Source organism: Mytilus galloprovincialis, chromosome 4 (genome assembly GCF_965363235.1).
Source record: "Mytilus galloprovincialis chromosome 4, xbMytGall1.hap1.1, whole genome shotgun sequence".
Classification (NCBI taxonomy): domain Eukaryota; kingdom Metazoa; phylum Mollusca; class Bivalvia; order Mytilida; family Mytilidae; genus Mytilus; species Mytilus galloprovincialis.
Genome location: NC_134841.1, coordinates 103035777 through 103059502, shown reverse-complemented (window position 1 = coordinate 103059502; position 23726 = coordinate 103035777). Strand labels below are relative to the sequence as shown.

The 23726-nt window shown below is 32.9% G+C and overlaps 1 protein-coding gene and 1 long non-coding RNA gene across 10 annotated transcripts in view; one reads left to right on the top strand and one right to left on the bottom strand.

Annotated features, from left to right (window-relative positions):
- LOC143073682 (PDZ domain-containing protein 2-like) overlaps positions 1-23726 on the bottom strand; it is a 48834-nt gene that overhangs the window by 5773 nt on the left and 19335 nt on the right. For 5 of the 9 annotated variants that reach the window (XM_076249418.1, XM_076249420.1, XM_076249417.1 and 2 more), the window contains 9 exons: positions 19931-20969; positions 16560-16693; positions 14224-14356; positions 10516-10674; positions 8506-8562; positions 6938-7187; positions 6614-6749; positions 3005-3465; positions 62-176 (listed from right to left, as the gene is read on the bottom strand). In XM_076249418.1, the coding sequence (XP_076105533.1) occupies positions 62-176; positions 3005-3465; positions 6614-6749; positions 6938-7187; positions 8506-8562; positions 10516-10674; positions 14224-14356; positions 16560-16693; positions 19931-20969 (2484 nt within the window). Of the gene's footprint in view, positions 1-61; positions 177-3004; positions 3466-6613; positions 6750-6937; positions 7188-8505; positions 8563-10515; positions 10675-14223; positions 14357-16559; positions 16694-17599; positions 17731-18099; positions 18279-19930; positions 20970-22792; positions 22901-23726 lie in introns of those variants that run through there. The other 4 variants (XM_076249422.1, XM_076249423.1, XM_076249424.1 and 1 more) reach the window with 4 other exon arrangements.
- LOC143073683 (uncharacterized) overlaps positions 15502-23726 on the top strand; it is a 53764-nt gene continuing 45539 nt past the window's right edge. Inside the window, exons 1-2 of the long non-coding RNA XR_012977568.1 lie at positions 15502-15560; positions 18330-18409. This is a non-coding gene — a long non-coding RNA (uncharacterized LOC143073683). The remainder of the gene's footprint in view (positions 15561-18329; positions 18410-23726) is intronic.

Genomic DNA, 23726 nt, shown 5'->3' with positions numbered 1-23726 from the left:
GATTTCCATAGACTCATCTATATATCAGAGCACTGGGTTATTCAGTACCCTATAAACCTACTTGAGTCTTCCGTCTTTATCTGCAGGGGAACCAGACTTGACGTCCTGTATGTAGATATGACTGGTTCCGTTATGGTCCCTTCTCATTAGTAAAATGCCTAATCCTATTCCTTGTTCTGTCAAGAAATAAAATATAAATAATGAAATCAAACAAGGAATTTATTTTGCAAAGAAAGAGTGTTAACAACTTCAACAAATAAAGCTGAACCGTTTAAGGGATGTGTACAGTCTTTCAGAATCCCTTTATGCTTATTTCAGTGTACATAAAGATTATAGTCATACTTCAATTAACTAAGTTTTAATCGGGTCATTTTTTTGTGGAGGTCTGAAATATACTTATTGATGTTCTTTAGCAACTGCAGATCATTTGACACACATTTCATAGAGTTTCATAATAAATTTCATATCGGATGGAATAAGCATACACTAGTGTGAAGAAGGAAAACGGTTTTATCTTTTCAAATGATTTTCATCTTTAAAATGAGAAAGGTCAAGTAGGTTTGTTAAAGCATGAGACTTAATTTTGTCATCAAATCAACAGTTTAAAAATTGGTTATAAATAATAAATCAAAATTTTGCAGCACTATCAATATAGGTGTAATACCACCAGTGATTTCCCAGTATTAGTCTTTGTTAAATTTGCATTTTTCAAAAAATTGTGCAGAATTTATCTTTGTTTCAAATAAAGAAATACTTGGCATGAGTAAAGTTTTATCTTGTCCAGTACTATAGAAAAAATTTCACATAACATTTCATTGCATATAAGAAAATAACCATCACTTGAAGTTAACCAATCAAATGTTCCCCCTTATTTAACCTGTGTATAAGCTTTAAATAGTAACCATGTAACCTCAAGTTTCGAAAATATTCGATAGAAACCCCAAATAAAAAAATAATGGTGTTTTGAAGTACCCAAGATATATGTTTATGACCCAGAAATGTTTTACTGCAATAAATGTAGGATTAATTACCTACAACTGTCAAATTCAAGTGTATATTTTTTTGTCCTATTTTTGTATGCAACTGGATGGTCCATTATTTGGTGGTATTACACCTACATGTTTTCTTTTTTTTTATTAAAATAGAAAAAAAAAAGGCAAACAATATTTCATTTTATTCATCTCAATTTCAAAATCAATAGGTTAAAGGACAAAAAACACAAAGATATAAACAGACAACCTATGACCAAGTTCCTGAAATTGGACAGGTACAACATGAGAGTACATTCCTTGAGGGGTGTAGAACTTTCAGGAAATGCACTAGTATTAGTGGGTTTTTCGGTCAGACACAAAACCTAAGGGAATATGCGTCAGGGATATTTTACAATTCTTTACTTCCTCCAAATGAAAGGGTACACTGCCGGATTCACTGTTACACATTAACGTGGTGTCAGAGTTCATAAGATTTTGAGAACTCAATTCTTAAATTTTTTCATCTAGGTCAACAGAATAACAAAAATTACATCACAGAATAATATATATTTCAAATTCTGTTTATAAAAACAACCTATCAACTCTGTAATAAAAGTATTAGAGAGCTCGAGGCAGAAAACAAACATGAGAACAAGTCAAATCATAGTAATTGATATTGTGTCAAAGAAAGCTTGAAGCTACTAAGAGCAAGCTCAAAGTAATGAACACAACAATCTCATATACTGGTGGCAATTTTTTGCAATGATTAAATACACTATTAAAGAAACTAACATTTCAGGGGTGTTAAATTCAAACTGTAAGAGTAAACTAACAGTTTGATATACATATATTCAGAAAAATTCAATTATTTAACAATAACAGAATCCATGATTGCTTTATAAATGATGTCAACACATGCTGTTGTTAATCATATTTGTTTTACATCAATTGTTTTGTTAATAAATCAGGCCATTAGTTTTGTTTGTTTGTATTGTTTCACATTTGCTATTTCAGGGTCTTTTACAGCTTGCTATGCCATACAGGTTTTGCTCATTGTTCAAGGCTTTACAGTGATCTACAGTTGCTTACTTCTACTTAATTTGGTTTCTGGTGGAAAGTTGTCTCATAGGTAATCATACCACATCTTCTTATTTTCATAATAAAATGTGTATGAAGTGGAATCATATTGCATCAATAGACCCTAACTAAAATCTAAGAGTTGAATACAAAAACAAACGCTTACATTAAACTTGAGAGAGAAGTAGTAATTATGATATATGTGTTGAATAGGAATGAATCTCTAATAGAGCAGTTACACTGACAAAAAACTGCTTACAAAGAAAAACATCATCATTTAATTAGAACAGGAAAGAGTTGGTCCAGTAACACATAAAGAAAATATTTCCCTGTCATGCGAAAAGTGTTTTAATCTGGCGTATATCTTACTTCCCTATTACATACATCAAGTATTTCTATTTTCTATTCCTACCACTTGACATGAAAACTTTCAGTCATGATGAAGTACTTAACTGACACAATTACATAAGGACCGTTACATAACAATTGAAACATAATGTTAAATTGTTCCATTTTTCATTCAAATCATTTCTATAACAATGATTTGTTTATGACCTTCATTTCAAAGTACAGTTTTAAGTTTGATTCTCACATTTTATACCAGTATGGCTTTAGAGTAGAACTTGAAATTATTCCAGAGCATAATAATTTGATAAGGATATGGTAGGTTTCCAGGAAAAAAGAAGGCAAGGCAAAACAACAAACAACATTTTCACATAAGAAAACTGGTTATATAGATTAGACTGTTGGTTTCCCCGTTTGAAAGATTTTTAACTAGTTATTTTTTTAGGCCCTTTATAGCTTACTGTTCAGTGTGAGCCAAGGCTACGTGTTAAAGGCCGTACCTTGACCTATAATGGTTTACTTTTATAAATTGTTATTTTGGATGGAGAGTTGTCTCATTGGCACTCATACCACATCTTCCTATATATATATATATATATATATATACCCACCTTTTTGCAGTAGAATTTGACATTTGACATTTGGATTGAGTACAGAATTAGGTCTCTGATCCTCATCTTTGATGATATCTACTGGTAATCTTTTTACTCTCTCCTTTACTGTATGGGGTCTTATATGAATAGCATTTTTAGAATCAAAATTATCAGTATTATTTTTAGAATCCAAATGATCAGTTCTATTTTTAGAATCTAACAGATCGGTACTATTTGGCTTGTCTGTATCACTGTCCAATGAAAATATCACATTTGTTTTCGGAAGTATTAAATCACTGAAATCTAGTTTATTACACTGACTCTTTCCTTCAACGTCATCATAGAAGCCAGCAAATTCGTCTTCAATGTTCGTTAGGTTTGTACAACTACTGTACGGTGAATGGCCTGGCGTTGAAACAGGACTTCCATCAGAAGAAAAATCACCACCAGATATAACTCGTCCTCCTGTACGGAAGGGGCTGAAAAATATATATGAACTTAATAAATTAGATCTACCATGAGCAAGTTATAAATTGTTCTTTTATTTAAATTTATTCCTACCACAATAAAGTTTGTATGTACAGTATTAGCTCTTAAAATTTATATTAAGCAAAGTGTCAGCTGAGCCCAATCTGTCCTTTATTGAAAAGACCAAATTGTCATATAGTTCTGTATTCAGTAGTAGTATTAATAGATGCACAACCAAAAATTACCAGTACATGTAATATTTATAATGCATGTATAATATTCAACCATTTAAGTGTTGTTACAACACAACCTGAGCATATTTTTTTACTGTGGACTAGAAATGTTTTTTTTTTCCAAAACTGAACTTAATCTGAATTCAAGTATAAAATACCTCAAAACCATAAACACAATAGTCCATTTTCATATTACCCACTTTTGACTTCGGCAGTAATATTTTTTTAGACAGGTTACCTTCTCTGTGTAAGGACGGACAGACTGTTACTCGGTCGAGCAAGAGGAACATAGATATGTAAATTCAAGAGGTACAATTTTAAGGGAAAGTTAACTGTTCAATTTCTTTCTTTACACGACTAAATCATCGGAAAGTAGTAACTTTTCCCCCAAATTGCACCGATCATATATTTGATTTTACTTTTTTTGGCTGCTTGTAATTGACTGAGTATCAGGATGTCCTACCACAGAGTAGGTAACCTGTTGAATAATTGTAGAACCTGGAGTAATCATAAGTCGGTAATATGAAAATGGTCTATTACTTCAAGCTAGAACACAAGAAACACAAGATGCTTTTGTTATTAATAATTCATGATTTTAAACCATTTTACTGAAAGACAGTTTTGATTTCTTTTTAAATAGTTTCTTGATCACATCTGATAGTATAACAATCGTTAATTTTTATTAGTTGAATTTTGCAGGTGAACAATAATTTATCATGATAATTCAGGTTACAACTGGACATAACTCGTTGATATAAAAATATTGAAATGTCAATAGGATAATAAAAGTGATAAATAAAGAGGTCATCTACTGTTAACTGAAGTCATCTATTGTTTTGTATCATTTATATGTTTTATTATTTTTTCAAATTTCCCCTTTAGTCTAACCACAAAAACCCTGCACAATATGATGAAGTGAAAAAACAGCTTCCTCATTTTAACATTATGAGGGATGTATATTACTGAGAAAAGCAAAAATACCATGTCCTCTGACACCTCACCACAAAAACATGTATATGTTATTGACCTAATTTCTGTCTCTTTCCATCAATAACATGTTTTATTATATATAAATACATGTATCTATTTTAGTAAAAGGTCATTTTCACTTGTAACTAACATAACTGTGAAGTTTATCAGCAAAAAAAATAATAACTTTATAACCAGTATTTATGCTATATTTGTAAGCAAAATTCATTTTTTAATTTTAGTTTTGACAATTTTACTGCTACATGTATCCTTGGTTAAGACATGATCATAAGAGAAACATTTTCAGTATACCTTTCAATTAATATTTAGCATACTGTCGATTCATTTATTTTCGTGGGTACCAATCAATGGATTGAACAAAACTTGCACTATCCTGGACATTTAATTTCCTGGTTCTGCCAAAGTCTGCATACAAGTCTATGGAAAGTTTATAATTTGTTGAACATTTAACTTTGTGGTTCACCTGTACCCAGGAAATCCACGAAAATTGATATCCAATGTATAATAATGACTCCACAGTATAAAGACACTAATATTTAAACTATTCAAGTGTTATATGTATCTAGATTTAAACTGTCCTTGACCTGTAGAAGTCTTTTTGTGTGGTTGTTGTTTCATTAATGACAAACAAAACATCTCCATTTATAATAGAAATATATTTAGCTTCATTCTGATAACAAATTTTTATGACAAATACACAGACAGGCAGATGAACGAGTTAAAAACTATATAGCCCCTCTTTTTCATAGTAAAGGGTATATACACCAAGCACTACTGGTATTATCACATTACCATGTTCAGTTCTAACTGAGAGTTCAAACTTACAATGTTAAACCAAAACTTCAATCTGATGACGGACAAATGGACGTATGGATGGATTAATGAACAGACAATAACTATAAAATACCCCTACCCCTCCACTGTCATAAGTGGGGCTATAAAATACCCCCTACCCCTTCACTGTCATAAGTTCGGCTATAAAATACCCCCTACCCCTTCACTGTCATAAGTGGGGCTTTTGCTAAGTTTAGACATTTAATTTGATCTGTTTTAAACATTGGCAATGTAAAAATTCCTCAGCAACAAATGGCCTTGACCTTGGATCAAGTAATGGCAATAAACTTATACTTTATTAATCATAACATATATTCCATCATCAATATCATAATAACACAATGTCATTTTCTTTTGTTGATTAGAGGATTTGACTTTTAGCTAACAATACTTGTAGTATAATGTATATAGATATGATACAGTATTTATATATTGATTGTATATAGATCAGGAACATCTGTTGCTGTTATGATTCATACAATACTTCTCATTTAATCCAGTCATAACAATTTTGTATGAATTTTATTATGTACATTTCTGTTTAGATTAAAAAACAGTCACTTTATCATTTTTTTTTATGCAACAGTTTGAAGTTTAATCTGCTTATTTATTTGATTTGCGTTTTGTTGGAAAGAAACTTAATAAAAGAAATATCTCATTCCAGTAGACATGACCCAACATCACGATCAGACTCTTGTGATAAGATTTATAAACTATAATTACGACTTTATATAAGCATGACCTTTAACTCAATAAGTGATTATATGCAAATTAATACAAGTACATGTATTATGGTATTATAGCCTTTGTGTTTATTTAAATGAATTACGTAAATGCATAAAAATACCTCTTTGTCAAGCCTCAACATATATTTTCCCCTAACAGAAGTTTTCCTGGAAACTTTTGTTATAAACAATACCATACCATTAATTCCTGTTGGAACACAAATTGTATATGCTTATTCTGTATGGAACTTATTCAAATAATAATATTACAGAATATTTCCTCCACTTTGAATTTATATCATGAAGAAACTTCTTCTTCATGACATCTTGAATATATTATTATAATGAACACCATCCTCTTCAAGGTAATTAGTTACCTGTTTGACCTTGACCTGACTCGTCTTCGGAATGTGAAGGTCACAGGACCCCGCTGTAACCTTCTGAACTTAGCAAGTGCTTCTTTGTGTGTTAAACCTGTTACTGTAAAACCATTTACTTCTAAAATTTCATCACCTGAAAAAATAAAAAGCAATCTAAAGTATAAGAACATCTAATGCATAAATACATTATTTAAAGCTAGAAAATCCTTCCCACTGATCTCAAAAACTCTAAAGTCAATTTTTTATCGCCCTCATATGATAATGAAGATTCAAAAATTCATAAAATTACAATTAAATCCTCAGAAATGTTTGACATTTTACCCTCTTTCATATTGCCATCTTCTGCTATAAGTCCTCTGGGTAATATTCTCCTGACAAAGATCCCTAGATTTCCTTTCTCCGAGTCACTGCCGCCAACAATAGTAAAGCCCAGACCCTTTCCTCTGGCCCCTTTATTAATCGTGATAGACTGTGGTGGGTCGTAGTGATAAGTTTTTGCCTTTAACGTCTCCTCTCTAATGGCACTCTCTGTTAGTTTGTCCTCCGATTGGTCAGATGGTCTAGAGAATTTCTAAAAATCATTGAAATTGGTTATTTCTTTTACAATTCATCATTGATATCTAATTTTAACAGATGCCCTAAAAAATGTATCAATGTCAATCGTTTCAAGATGATTGAAAACAAAGAAAAAATGTTTGAAATGAAAAAAAAAAAGAAAAATAGTAACTGTGATTTTTCAGTTCAGAAAACAATTATAATTAGATGACCAGGCAAAATGCTATTAAATAAGAATTATTGAATCAAATGATTTATATCAATATTTCAGCTTTTCTATGTTAAATATTAGTATATAAATTTGATGTTTTATCTTGATAGCTTTCAAGCATTCTTAAAATGTATATCAAAATTGTAGCTACTATTGCTTTAAGTGTGCCAGCAACTTGCTAAAAACATTTCTACTTCCAATTTAATAAAATTTGCATTTGTTTATACTCTCAGTATTTTTTGTTTACATTCATGTTTTCATTGCTGTCTTCATTTTACAGAACTTTTATCAAAATAACAAATCTTCAGCATTTCTTATAGTCTCTATATTCACATCAAGATAAAATTTAATTAGAACAGTCTGGTTTTGATCAAATTTCAATATCATAATAATAAGAATGCTTTGCTTTAATTTGTGTTAGACAGTTGAATCTTATAGAAAGATTTTAGCGAAAAACTTCTATTATTCATAAATTTTTACCGAAAAACTTAATCATACAAATTGTTCATTCCTTTACATGTTTAGCTGTTCTTTGTATTAAATCGTATTCAGCTGTTAGACATAGTTTGATAGATCACTGACAAGCTTTAGAAATCAAGCAAGCAATTGATGGCATCTTACATTGTTATATAGAGACTCAGACTCAATAAAAGCCTTAAACATTTTGAACAAATAGATTTAAGTTACAATGGTCTATTGATCTCTGACGATTGTAAGAAGAAAAGAATTTAAGACGCATTAAAATGACAGAAAATGCAGTTCTTAAAAGTTTTCTGGAAAAAAAAACGCTTTATACCGAAAAAGAATTAAAGTGTTAGTAGAATTGAAAATATTGATTACAAAGAAAATGAGAATTTTTTTTATATTCTATACACAAATAAACCGTTTTTTTGGAAAAAAAATTCTTTAATACCTAAAAATATTTTAAGTGTTAGTAGAATTGACAATATTGATTAAAAAGAAAATATGATACTTTTTTTAATTTTATATACAAATACACCAAGTAAATTAGTCAGAAGAAAAATCTTCCTTTGGAAAATAGTCTGAGATTGTTAGTAGCATAAGAAGAAATATATTGTTGAATAAAGAATTGATTAAATCCATCTATACAAATGTAACTCACAAAATCCTCTATCTTATTAACAACACTGTCTACTAGACTTTTGTCTGCGAAGATTTCCTAAAGGTGTTGAATAATTAGAATCAAAGTAAAAGTAATTGGTACAGAATTTAAAGACATATTTTTATTTTACAGGATAAGAGGTAATATGATTTAGGTAGCAGACTATTACGTATGATTTTTGTCATTTTGTTCAGTGGCGGATCCAGAAATTTTCATAAGTGGGGGCCCACTGACTGACCTAAGAGGGGCCCGCTCCAGTCACGCTTCAATGATTCCCTATATAAGCAACCAAATTTTTTCCCAAAAAGGGGGGGCCCGGGCCCCCTGCCCCCCCCCCCTAAATCCGCCTCTGTTGTTTACAAGATAGTTTCTTCTGTTAGTATTATAACATGCGATTCTGACTTCTTTTAAACTGACTTTTTACTGTGCATATGTCTGTGTGTTTCTTTATTCAACATAATAGCTAGAGGTATATCCGGAGAGTTGAAATCTAACATACCAAGTTTAACTCTGTCACATTTTTGTGCCTGTCCCAAATCAAGAACCTCTAGCCTTTGTAAGACCCCGTTCACACTAGCATTTTTTTTTATCGATCTAATTTGAATCAATCTAAATAAAACCAGTTAGCGTTCACATTATCTTTAATCATAGTCCAATCTGAATCACGGCGTTCATACTACAATTAAAAGCGCAATTGATTTAACCTTTTTCCCGTAAAACTGTAAACATTGTGTATAAATAGAACTGAATTATCAAGTTCATGTGTTGATACACACACACAAAATTGGATAAAGTTAGTGTTTCTCTTGAATTACAAGTTAAAATTTTAATACTGGTTTTATTGCAGTTTTGTTTAATTTTGAAAAAAATAACTGGAGCAACGAAGTTACAAAACAACGCCGGAAATACTGCTGTTCAAGCAAAGAAAATAAACCAACATAAGAAAAGAAGACACAGATTTCGCAAATCTATGCTATGGCGAAGACCACACATTTTCAGTTTGTTTTAAAGGTCTTTTAACAGAGAAATATGGATTAAACAACGAACCTATGAGATAGTTTTGCCACTATACATGCGCATACGTTATTTTCGATTTAATCATACTAGTTTAAACCGATCTCTGCGTTCACATTTAAAGTAAGATTGGTTTACTTTAGATTGATTCAAACTAAACTACCTCTTTTGGTGTTTTAGTTTAGACCGATTGAAGATCGATTCAAAGCGTTCACATTAGCCCTTAAACCGATCTAAAGTGAACCGGTCTAGTTTAAGTCGATAAAAATGTCCTAGTGTAAACGGGGTCTAAGTCTTGATTGTTTTGGGGCTTTTTTTTATCAATTGTATGTTCAGAATTAAGTCCATTTCCCTGAACTAGTATATATTATTGTTTATGATCTGAAGCCTGCCTACAGGTTCAGGATTTTCTAGTTGTGTTAAAGCTCCATTGGTGGCTTTGGGTTTTTTCTGCTCTTTGGTCAGGTTGAACTAGTATATATCATTGTTTAGAATGTGAAGCCTGCCTACAGGTTCAGGATTTTCTAGTTGTGTTAAAGCTCCATTGGTGGCTTTGGGTTTTTTCTGCTCTTTGGTCAGGTTGAACTAGTATATATCATTGTTTAGAATGTGAAGCCTGCCTACAGGTTCAGGATTTTCTAGTTGTGTTAAAGCTCCATTGGTGGCTTTGGGTTTTTTCAGCTCTTTGGTCAGGTTGGTGTCTCTTTTGACAAACTATATATTTTCATTCTCTTTTCTACAAGTACTTATTTCTCCATTATATGTATGGTAAACTATTTGTATGAAAAATCTTTAATGCTTGTGTATAAAATTATAAAATAATATGACTTTAGTCATTGCATTGAAACAACACACAAATTTGGTTTCCATCTACATAGATAAACTGAATCCATCAGCTTTTTATACAAATTACATTGTTCATAAGATTCTGTAACAATTAACTATTATTGCTGTACTTCAATTTTGAACCATACTTAACAGGATAAATAAAGTTACCTCAAATAATTCTTCCCACTTCATGACTGTACCATGTGGAGTTTCTGCTGTCAGATCTGGGATTCGTTGAGTCATATCGGCACTTCTGGTGGCAGGTTTGCAATCTTCTATACTTTGAGAGCCACTGGACATGGACGGTAAGGTACCACTTCTTTTAATCTATAGAAAAAAAAACAATTTTATTTTTAAAGATTGTAATTGAAATTTATGTTGTCTGTAAGAAAAGTCTGTAAGACACAATCTACAGGATAAATGATAAAGTTCTTTGAAGGTTAAGGTCAATGATCAGAACTAGTTCTATGAAACAAAGTCAGACAAAACAATTTCTGTGACCATTTTACTTTATATGTATTCAAAAAATCTTTTATATTAAATAATGATATTGTAAACTAACTACATATAACTATAAATTCTAGGGTTAATTTCCCTGGTTATCCAGTGACTAGACACAGGGATACTTGGTTAGCAGTGCAGTCAAACAACAGCAAAGTGAAATAAAGATATTGCAAATGATAAAAATAAAATGATGAAAATGTGTCCATGGAAAACAGATGATGCCCCCGCTTTTCTATCATATAAAGTTATAAAGGGTCATAACTGAAGAACGTTAAAAGTGATGCTACGCAAATTTGTACTTGATCTCAGTTTTGTGGTAATAACAGTTGTGTATAAGTTTCATAACATTTGGTTGAGGCAAATTTAAGTAAGAGAATAGAAACAAAAACAAGAATGTGTCCATAGTACACGAATGCCCCACTCGCACTATCATTTTCTATATTCAGTGGACCGTGAAATTGGGGTCAAAACTTTAATTTGGAATTAAAATTAGAAAGATCATATCATAGGGAACATGTGTACTAAGTTTCAAGTTGATGTAACTTTAACTTCATCAAAAACTACCTTGACCAAAAACTTTAACCTGAACTTCGCACTATCATTTTCTATGTTCAGTAGACCATGAAATTGGGGTCAAAACTATAATTTGGCATTAAAATTAGAAAGATCATATCATGGGGAACAAGTGTACTAAGTTTCAAGTTGATTGGACTTCAACTTCTTCAAAAACTACCTTGACCAAAAACTTTAACCTGAAGCGGACGGACGAACGGAGGCACAGACGGACGGATGGACGGACGGACGGACGAACGGAGGCACAGACGGACGGATGGACGGACGGACGGACGAACGGAGGCACAGACCAGAAAACATAATGCCCCTCTACTATCGTAGGTGGGGCATAAAAATCAGTAATTTTTCCATTTGTAAAGGAGCATACCAGTTTAGGGGGAGGGTATGTATATACTTTTGAAGCTACAACAATCTGGACCAGTTAAGGGGGAGGGTATGTACATACTTTAGAAGCTAGAACGATCTGGACTAGTTTAGGGAAAGGGAGGGGAGAGGAATGGGTATACATACTTTTAAAGTTACAACGATCTGGACCAGTTTAGGGGGAGGGTATGTACCTACTTTAGAAGCTAAAACTATCTGGACTAGTTTAGAGGGAGAGATGTACATACTTTAGAAGTTACAACGATCTGGACTAGTTTAGGGGGAGGGGAGTGTGGTACATACTTTAGAAACTACAATAATCTGGACTAGTTTAGGGGGAGGGGAGTGTGGTACATACTTTAGAAGCTACAACAATCTGTACTAGTTTAGGGGGAGGGGAGTGTGGTACATACTTTAGAAGCTACAACAATCTGGACTAGTTTAGGAGGCGGGGAGTGTGGTACATACTTTAGAAGCTACAACAATCTGTACTAGTTTAGGGGGAGGGGAGTGTGGTACATACTTTAGAAGCTACAACAATCTGTACTAGTTTAGGGGGAGGGGAGTGTGGTACATACTTTAGAAACTGCAATAATCTGCACTAGTTTAGGGGGAGAGAAGTGTGGTACATACTTTAGAAGCTACAAAAATCTGTACTAGTTTAGGGGGAGGGGAGTGTGGTACATATTTTAGAAGCTACAACAATCTGTACTAGTTTAGGGGGAGGGGAGTGTGGTACATACTTTAGAAACTACAACAATCTGTACTAGTTTAGGGGGAGGGGAGTGTGGTACATACTTTAGAAGTTACAACGATCTGGACTAGTTTAGAGGGAGGACGTACATACTTTAGAAACTACAATAATCTGGACTAGTTTAGGAGGAGGGAAGTGTGGTACATACGTTAGAAGCTACAACAATCTGCACTGGTTTAGGGGGAGGGGAGTGTGGTACATGCTTTAGAAGCTACAACGATCTGGACTAGTTTAGGGGGAGGGGAGTGTGGTACATACTTTAGAAGCTACAACAATCTGCACTAGTTTAGGAGGAGAAAAGGGGTGAACATACTTTAGAAGCTACAACAATCTACTAGTTAAGGGGGAGGGGAGGGGTGTACATACTTTAGAAGTTACAACGATCTTGACTAGTTTAGGGGCAGGGGTGTACATACTTTAGAAACTACAACAATCTGAACTAGTTTAGGGGGAGGGGAGTGTGGTACATACTTTAGAAGCTACAATAATCTGGACTAGTTTAGGGGGAGAGAAGTGTGGTACATACTTTAGAAGCTACAACAATCTGCACCAGTTTAGGAGAGGAGGGGTGTACATACTTTAGAAGTTACAACGATCTGGACTAGTTTAGGGGCAGGGGTGTACATACTTTAGAAGCTACAACAATCTGGACTAGTTTAGGGGGAGGGGAGTGTGGTACATACTTTAGAAGCTACAACAATCTGCACTGGTTTAGGGGGAGGGGAGTGTGGTACATACTTTAGAAGCTACAACGATCTGGACTAGTTTAGGGGGAGGGGAGTGTGGTACATATTTTAGAAGCTACAACTATCTGTACTGGTTTAGGGGAGGGAAGGGGAGGGGAGGGATGTACATACTTTAGAAACTACAACAATCTGCACTATTTTAGGGGGAGGGGAGTGTGGTACATACTTTTGAAGCTACAACAATCTGGACTAGTTTAGGGGGAGGGGAGTGTGGTACATACTTTAGAAGTTACAACAATCTGCACTAGTTTAGGGGGAGGGGAGTGTGGTACATACTTTAGAAACTACAATAATCTGCACTAGTTTAGGGGGAGGGGAGTGTGGTACATACTTTAGAAGCTACAACAAACTGCACTAGTTTAGGGGGAGGGGAGTGTGGTACATACTTTAGAAACTACAATAATCTGCACTAGTTTAGGGGGAGGGGAGTGTGGTACATACTTTTGAAGCTACAACAATCTGGACTAGTTTAGGGGGAGGGGAGTGTGGTACATACTTTAGAAGCTACAACAATCTGCACTAGTTTAGGGGGAGGGGAGTGTGGTACATACTTTAGAAACTACAATAATCTGCACTAGTTTAGGGGGAGGGGAGTGTGGTACATACTTTAGAAGCTACAACAATCTGCACTAGTTTAGGAGGCAGGGAGTGCAGTACATACTTTAGAAGCTACAACAATCTGTACTAGTTTAGGGGGAGGGGAGTGTGGTACATACTTTAGAAGCTACAACAATCTGTACTAGTTTAGGGGGAGGGGAGTGTGGTAAATACTTTAGAAGCTACAACAATCTGTACTAGTTTAGGGGGAGGGGAGTGTGGTACATACTTTAGAAGCTACAACAATCTGTACTAGTTTAGGGGGAGGGGAGTGTGGTACATACTTTAGAAGCTACAACAATCTGTACTAGTTTAGGGGGAGGGGAGTGTGGTACATACTTTAGAAGCTACAACAATCTGCACTAGTTTTGGTGCTTGTCTCATGACTTCCACAGCTTCCTGATGTGTTAAACCTATCAAACTTTTCCCATTTATCATCAACAATTCATCTCCACGTTTAAGTCTTCCATCTCTGGAAAATAGAATATAAAACATACATTTGACTTCTTACTGATGAAGATCATCAATTAGAATAGCTCTTCTCTTTATTTTATTAGAACACTGAATACTTTAGTTTACTTTATGAATGTATGTACCTAAGGATAAGTTGTAATAGTGTACATCATATATAAAGGTTAAGATTAAATCTAGACATAAAGATTCAGATATAACTATATTTTTATACATATCATAAAACATACACTATTGTGCTTTATTGTGTATGTAAGATATTGTAAGGGTGACTTGAAAGTAATAATTGTAGCACATCAGCCAGTCAATGCATCCTTCTCATGATACCAAATAAATAAAACCATAAATAATTTAATAATAATAAACTGTGCATTTTTATAGACCTATAAAAGTTATATACTTGAAAACAAATGGCTGACGGAGCAGTGTAACTGTGTGCTCATACCCCCCCCCCTTTTTTTTTGTGATTGACACAAGTGGTACCTCATGTTGATTATAATTTAAATTTGATTAAAAGAAGTTAGGTGGTTGCATTTCTGACAAAGTCTAAAATACTTTGAGATGAAAGCATTAAAGAAATGCGACAAGGTTTACTATTCAAGTGAATTTAAATCTTTGACATTCTAAAAATTGTTTGCCATTTCAGCGTAAATGGTTAGGTTTGGAATATGAGTGATAAAAATTTTGAGCTAGGCTTATTGAAAACATTTTTAGGTTGAACTGTGCCAGGATCGACTCAATGTATTGTATAATATCACTGATGCAGGTGCATTGTAATTCAAAATTAAATAGTGATGTGATGGTTGACACTTTCGCTCCAAGACATCCAAGAAAGATTTAATTGGATCATGTGGAACAATTTGCATAGCAACTTCCTGCATGACTTTAAATTAAATTAAACTTTTGTTTTAAAATTTTATATCAATGACACCCTCTGAAAAATTTCTGGATCCCCTTTATGCTGACCTAAATATGTCTTCGGGTCTTTGGGTTTTGTTTTGATGACACCCTCTAAAAAAATTCTAGATCCCCTATGCTGACCTTTAGCTGCTTTTGGTCTTTGGGTTTCCGTTTAACTGACACAAGATCTTTCTATTTATATGATAAAGTACTTGACCTATAAGTATCAGTGATATGACCTTGTATATTTGACATTCAGACATTTTTATAAATACTTAATTTTGTGTTAGAAAACAATTTAACTAGTAAGTGATTTACTAAATATTTTTGTACGAATATGAGTCTTTGTTTTGTTGAGAACTGGTTAAAAACCTTGATTTCTTAGTGAAATAAACTTATATGTACTTTACTCAATAAATAAAATAATATATAATATTTACAAATCAGGAAGTGTATTTCACAAATATCTACCCAAAGGCTAAAATGTTTTGGTCTGCACTAGTATTTAATGTTCATTTTCCCACAATGCTAAATGTATTAGTCTTTTTTGTTGTTTCTGTAATCCAGACAAATCCCAATAGGTATCGATTATGGTCCACTATTGGCCCAAAATTTTAACATGCATGCATGGCTAGTGGTTGGTGGTTAGTTAGTTCATACCAAAATATTTAGTGAAAATAAAATAAACCTTAGCCAGGCATGCTCTTTAGTTTGGTTACTGTGGATTCATTTATTTTCGTGGGTATAAATTTTCATGGATTTAGGAAAACTTGCATATTCCTGGATATTTAAATTCATGGTTTTAGCAAAGTCTGTATACATTCCTGTTGAAATTTTGTATTTCGATGAACATTTAAATTCTTGGTTCCCCTGTACCCACGAAACTTGGTATCCAACGAATATTAATGAATCCACTTAATGAATCCACAGTTCTTTTCATCATACATTTGTATTAATTTTCCAGAGTACAAAATTAGTCCAGAATTTGTTGCTGTCAGAGAAAAGACTATTAACTCCTCTTGTCCTTCCCCTTATAACATAGCTTGATGGCAAAACAGTGCAATGCCAACCTATATCTGAGTGGCATCATAAAAGTTTTAAGAACCTAGCATTACAATGAAAAAAGCTTTCATCTAAATCCAATTTGGCAAATAGTTTTTCTTTTACAAATTGTGACTTGGATGGAGAGTTGTCTCATTGGCACTCAAACCACATCTTCTTGTATATCTATCCAAATGTTATGACAGTATATCAGTTTCTTTTTCTCTACTGCAATATTACATAAAAATTATTCTGATCATTACCTATCAGCTGCTCCTCCTGTTGTAACTTCTGCTACAAATATTCCTAAATCTCCCTTTCTGGACCCTTTACCTCCAGCAATATGTATCCCTAATCCTGTTTCATCTTTAATCAGATGCATTTTTGTCACAACTCTCTGAAAAATATGATAGAAATGATGATATAACTAAAGGAGTAGGTTCAGTAAGACCCCTTTTTGGCCCCAAAATATATTGAAATGTAACTTGTATTTGATGATAATACATAACATATATAAGGTTAATACATAACATATATAAGGTTAAGGATAAACACGAATGCGGCCACTTTCATTTTTGTCAAAAACCATCTGAAAAGTGACATTTTTTGGCATATTTGATAGATTGTTCATATTTAAGCTCGAATCAGAGCGATTTTAATGAGTAAATTAGTTAAAATCTTTCTCATAAACTAATTAATCAACTGAATTAGACACTTTAGTGTTTAAAAAGTGTCCAAAATCTTTCGTCAAATGAACCTGAAATTTTAGGCCAATTTCAATGGAAACGTTGAAAGCATTCTCTAAGGCCCTATACTACATTAATAAATGTTCTGATTCCTGAATAATTGTTACAAATCACTAAATTAATTACATCTGTCTGATATCTTTTTTAATTTGCTGTTAGCCTTTTTTTGGAAAAAGGGTTGGAGTTTAAAGGGTAAGCTGGGGAGGGGACTTTGTAAGGTAATTTCTCTTCTCAATAAAATAAAAACAAATTTTCTGCATGGAGGTATCTTTAATATGTTCTTTATCTAAAAAAGCTCAAGGTCAAAAGTTCAGAAAGCCAACGACCAATACATGCGGAACAATTTATATGTTACAATTGCAAGTGGCTTTCCTGTACAAAGAATTCTTAGAAAAGCAGACTAACATTGTACATCCATTTAAAGAATAATGAACACAATAGACTGACTTTTTGTATTTAAACTATCCAGCAAAACTGATTTAAATCATATCTAGTTATTTGTTCTCAATAGCATACATACATACATGACATATATATACAAGTATAAAAATCTATACCTGAGTTTGCGAGACACAATTCCAATATACTCCATATACCATGGTTTTAAACTCGACAGAACAATATGATTAAAATAAAGCTGCCACAATTTATAGTGACATTTTTTAGCTGAGGGCTTATTCTACTAAATGTACCAATTACAAAGGGAAAATAGATTTAAACAGGGAAGTGAATATTATCAATAACTTAACCATTTAATTTTTTTAAAAATTCTATTGTTTCCTATTTTCCTAAGCACCCAATTCTTATGAAGGAATGTTGATAAGTTTCAAGGTTCCCCCATGAAGAATTAACCAAATTAAATCTGTTTATTACAGCTTTAGTTTTTACTCCTAAATGAAACATGTATGAGCTTTTTTTTGCAGTTCACTTCTGGCTCAGAAATCTAAACAATTTCAATTCTTATAACTAAATTTTTTAAGCACCCAAATGCTTACATTCTCAACCCTTATTCCTCTTTACATACTTGCACCCCCCCCCCCCCCCCAAAGCCACTTACCCCTTTCCACACAGAGGAAATATGATCCTCCTCAATCATTGCTTTATCCATGTAATCCATCGCTATTTATGTGTGTATATCTTTAGAAACTCTTTTCCCTTATGTAATGAACCTTTGTACTTTATAAAAATTTCCTTAACAACAATAAGTGTCCTATTTTGATTAAATTGATGAATTATATTGTATAATGTGGAAATTACTTCCCGTCAAAACTGTCATTATATCTATAGGTTATGGAGTAACCAGAAAAATAGAAATACGGAAGGACAACACTATTGTAACTGGTATGAACCTAATCCGTCCAATTAAAGTAGGTGTTATATAATAATAATTACCATAGACAGTTTTATTCAGTCAATCTTTCAAAACAAAAGATGAACAAAGTTGATTTTTTTTAGAGCAAATTCATGGCAGTTTGTAGTCAGAATAATGTGACTTGGGTAAGATGGTATGTCCTCCTGCAGACAGTTACATTGAGAGCTTAGTGCATAACATAATTTTATATCCAACATAGAATCTGGGTCTATAGGAAAAAGCAGGGTTTATTGGTTCTCTGTATAGTACAGAGGAGATTTAATTCAAAACTCAATTAGCTGATTGATTTTTTTTGTCATGAATATGCATGTATTTCTTGCTGCTGGACGTTACACAACCATCAATCAATCAATCAATGTTTTAGATTTGTAGATTTGTAGAGTTATACAATAGCAATAAAAAAAATATAGGAAATACAACGGAAAAAGGAAACATAGTAACTCATAATACTGAGCATTGTGACTTTGTCACTCACGTCCTCAAACTATAAACTCATCTTCTTATTAACAACCACAGACAAAATTACCAAGAATTTGTCTTCAGCATTTAGATTAATTGTGGTTTCCTTTTTTACAGAACCAGAAATGAGCTAAATACCACAAAGTCGCAACATAGAATTACAAAGCATTAAAAGTAGATACCTTTTTCCTTTGGTTGTCACAACATGCACAATAAAGGCAACAGTAGTATACCGCTGTTCAAAACTCATAAATCTATGGACAAAAAACAAAATCGGGGTAACAAACTAAAACTGAGGGAAACGCATTAAATATTAGAGGAGAACGACGACACAACATTAAAATGTAACACACACAGCAACGGACTAAGCATTAGACAACATCCGCTGAGAATAACCAATATAACATCAAAACGAAATACATGAATTTGGGATAGAAAAGTACCGTGACACGTCTTATAGTAATGTGAATTCACACTCAAAAATAGGAGAAAACAAACGACACAACGGAAACACAACGTAAAAATGTTACACACACAGAAACGAACTATGATATAACAATGGCCATTTTCCTGACTTGGTACAGGACATTTTTAAAGAAAAAAAGGATGAGTTGAACCTGGTTTTGTGGCATGCCAAACCTCGCACTTTGATGGCACCGTTAAATATAACATTAAAATGACAACATAATAATACAGGACTACAATACAAATAAATAGCAGAACGTATTAGGCATAGAAACACATGAATAATAGATACAAAAGGCATCAGGTTTAAAATTCATTATGTCAAAAACGCGCCTCGTCCAAACAAGACTTACCAGTGACGCCCAGATATAAAAGTTCGAAAGTCAAAAAAAGGGGGCACAACATAGAATTACAAAGCATTAAAAATAGAAACCTTTTTCCTTTGGTTGTCACAACACAGATTTACAAAGCATTAAAAATAGATACCTCTTTCCTTTGGTTGTCGCACTACAGAATTACAAAGCATTAAATAGAGATACCTTTTTCCTTTGGTTGTCGCAGTACAGAATTACAAAGCATTAAAAATAGATACCTTTTTCCTTTGATTGGCTATTTTAGCTGATGAAGAACTACCAGCACTAGAAGATAAGTCACTACAGTCCCTATTTCCTGTATATCTGGGACTTTTTCTATTCTTTCTGAAGTGTTTTCTTTGGTTATTAACAATATCTGGGTCAGATTTATGAATACTGCTATCTGAATTTAATGTCTTATTCATCTGTTTGAGGCCTCGGTCACGTTTCCTTCTAGCTATTTCTGCTGTAGTGATGTAACTATTGTCTTCCTTAGGAAAATCAATAGGTACTGAATTCCACTGAAGTTCATCCTCGATGGCTGAAGCACTTAAAGTCCGCTGTTTATCAATATCCAAATTAACATAGGAGGGCTTCTTGTCTGTCACAGCTTTTATAACAGTTACAGTATAAGGTGGGTCATTATCACATTGATGATTTGTTGAAGAAGCATCGGCAAACACATCGTCATTGGAACTATATTCAGAATTATACATCAAGGAATTCAATGTGCAGGAACTTCCATCATTATTATTTTCAGACTCAACGTTCAAAAAACTATTTAGAGATTGACTTAATTTTTTCTGCTTATAAACACCATTGGTGACCTCAACTGGTTCATACAAATGATCCTCTTCAACTTTGATCCGATTGATAGATGTGTTCTGATGATATGACCCATTCATTAAATCAATATTTGTATGGGATGCATGATTAGAGACTTGAGACAGCGTTTGAGATACATTGTTACCATACAGAGATATCATATGAGACGTATGGTTTGAGGTACTTTGACTTGAGGTCATGTGAGATGTCACATGACCTATGTTTGACTGTTTATGGGTCATGTGACTTGAGTAACTAGCAGTCATGTGAGACATGTGAGATGAGGTAGTCATCAGTTGACTAGACATTTCCGAGGAAGCTGTTCTAGATTCTGAGAAATGCATATCTTTTGAACTTGTTGTCGTTGTGGGTACTGGTGGAGCTGGTCTTTTCTTCCGTCTACGTAGCGTCATAGTAAGACGACCTGTCTTGACAGCATTGGCTAATAGCAGCCTGAAATAAAGTTACAAAGATTATGATAATAGTTTGAAATAAAATAACAAATATATATGATTTGCAAACAAATTAAGATTTGTCAAGAACAACATTAAATATTGAAAGCCACCCATTTTCTCATAATTAAAACAAGAAAATTTAAGGTAGAATTCATCTTTTCTAGAGAAAAAATAAGTATTGTGTAAAGAATATGCTCTGTTCAATGCATACATGTTGATATGGAGAATAAGAATTATATAATTGTTCAAGGTTGGCATCTTATAAAACTGGAACCTTAATTGAACTCACAAAAGGATACTGGAATATTTTATGATCTCCCCTTTCACAACTAAAACTTGATTGATGCATATACTCATGTAGTGTTCCTCAACATTGTTAAGTTTTCTAAGATATCCAATTGAGTCTTTTGAAGAGCAGTTGCTCTCACTAGAGACTATTTCCTGAATTATAGCAATACCATGTATTGAAGTAGTAAGTTCAATTATCTCCCCTTAAACATTTAGAACCAAAATTATGTCCTTGGGTAGTTTTCAACAACTGCATAAAGTCCAGTATGTTAGGAGTGTTAGGAAATGTGCTAATAGACATGTAAATTGGGACTTAGGGTTCTCATGTAACAGTTTAATACAGCCTTTTTAACATGTTTAACATCACTATCAAAATACTCTCTCAATAAACCTCATGACCGCATGCATCAAAAACCATCAACAACTATATATGCAGTCCCAATGAATGTTGATATATCTGGAAGTTCCTTAGTTCTGCTCGAGACAAAACTGTTTTAATTTCTGACCAGAAAAAAAGAAAAGAAAAAGAAAACCAGATGCTGATCCAGGATTTTGGAAAAAGGGGGGGGGGCCTGCAGGTCTCAAAACTAGACAAAATTGGGATTGAACTGGTAGAAAGTTATGATTAACCATAAATGTGTAGCTCCATAAAAAGGTGGGGGGCACCCTAATCCTTCCTCTAAAAACTTATAAATAAAGAAAATATGGAGAAAAACAGGAAATATCCACCTTCATCATGTTCATTTGTATGCACATTGAACAACAAATTTATGTGACCTATAAAATTTTCATAAAATTTTCTGACGTCAGGCACACAAATCAATGAATGTGTTCTGTTAAATTGTTCCTTTTAAAATTGTTACAATGATGACTGATGTACCCATATTTTGACTATATTATTTATTGTGTCTGTTTAGTTAACCATCAATGTAAATATGAGACTGTCATCAAAGTGAGAGGGTTAGCACTATAAAACCAGGTTTAATTAACCATTTTCTACATTTGAAAATGCCTGTACCAAGTCAGGAAAAATGACAGTTCTTGTCCATTCGTTTTTGATTCGTTTTGTTATTTGATTTTGACATGTGATTATGGACTTTCTGAATTGATTTTCCTCTAAGATCAGTATTTTTGTGATTTTACTTTTTTTCATCCCATGGGAGATCTTAAAACATCAAGTTGAAGAGATGGAAATTATCTTATCAGTTAAACATTGTGTTACATTGACTAATTCATCAGTATAACTCTACTAATACTAATACAGTAGACATCTAAGAACAACAAAACTTTAGAGGAAAACCAATTAATTTGATACACTTGAATCTCAGCTGTTTCAAGAGTTCACAAAAATAACCTGAGCAAACAAAGGATCTTACTATCAGTAGCTCAATAGATTAATGTACCTCTTGAAATGAAAACATTAGCATACAGAACCTCAAAGAACAGAATATATTTTAATATTCTTCAATAGATTTTTTTAAATGCAACAAAATGAACAAAATCTGCCATCAAACAAATAATGAAGAAACTTACCATCATGATCTGATGTTTACACAATGGCTGTGAGAATCTTTGATCAGAAATGATAAAACTTTAACTTCCAATACACAAAACACAGCAGTGTACAAAACTGTGATATCTTTTATGACTATTGATATCTTATATAATTTATAGTAGAATCTTGATTACAAGGAACATTTGTGTCATCTTATCATATGTTGCACTGTATACATATATCTATTTCAACATGTGTGTGTCTGTTCTCTGGCCTTTTCACTACATTATTTAAATTAACTTGCATGCATTGTAGCTCTTCAGCTGTTAAATTTATCAGCAATTTAAAGTAAAATAAATTTTTTGAACGTCATGTCAGCCCCCAAATATGTTACTTCATGACTGCTAGCATTTTTGAAATGTGATGTACATGAACAACAGGAAGTTTGAATTGGTTTTTAATCCATGTAGTCTGCTGACGTGGGATTCCAAATATTGGACAAAAATATCCATATGAAACATTATATATAGAAAGAGACCAAAGGCTTTGTAAGAAATGTACTCTAAATCTGGTTGAAGATGAACAACATTTTATGACTAGTTGTCCAGCATACAAAAATGATAGGGAGATATTTTTCAAGGAGATAAACTGTATTTGTCCTAATTTTATACAACTTTCAAATGAGGCAAAATTTGTTTGGTTATTCACTAATGAAAATTTGTCTGTACTTAAATATTTAGGGAGCTACATTATTACATGTCTAGATATTAGATGAAATGTTAATTAATGTATGTAATAACAATGATAATTGTAATGGTTTTATGGTTCTGATCCTGCCTGGAATTAAATGTATATGATTTTATAGAATGAAGATAATAACATTTGTCTGAACTTTTTTTTTCTAATGTTTCATTTTAGTTTATAAAAATGTTTTTTTCTGTTACAAATCATGATGTATTGTGTTATGTGTAC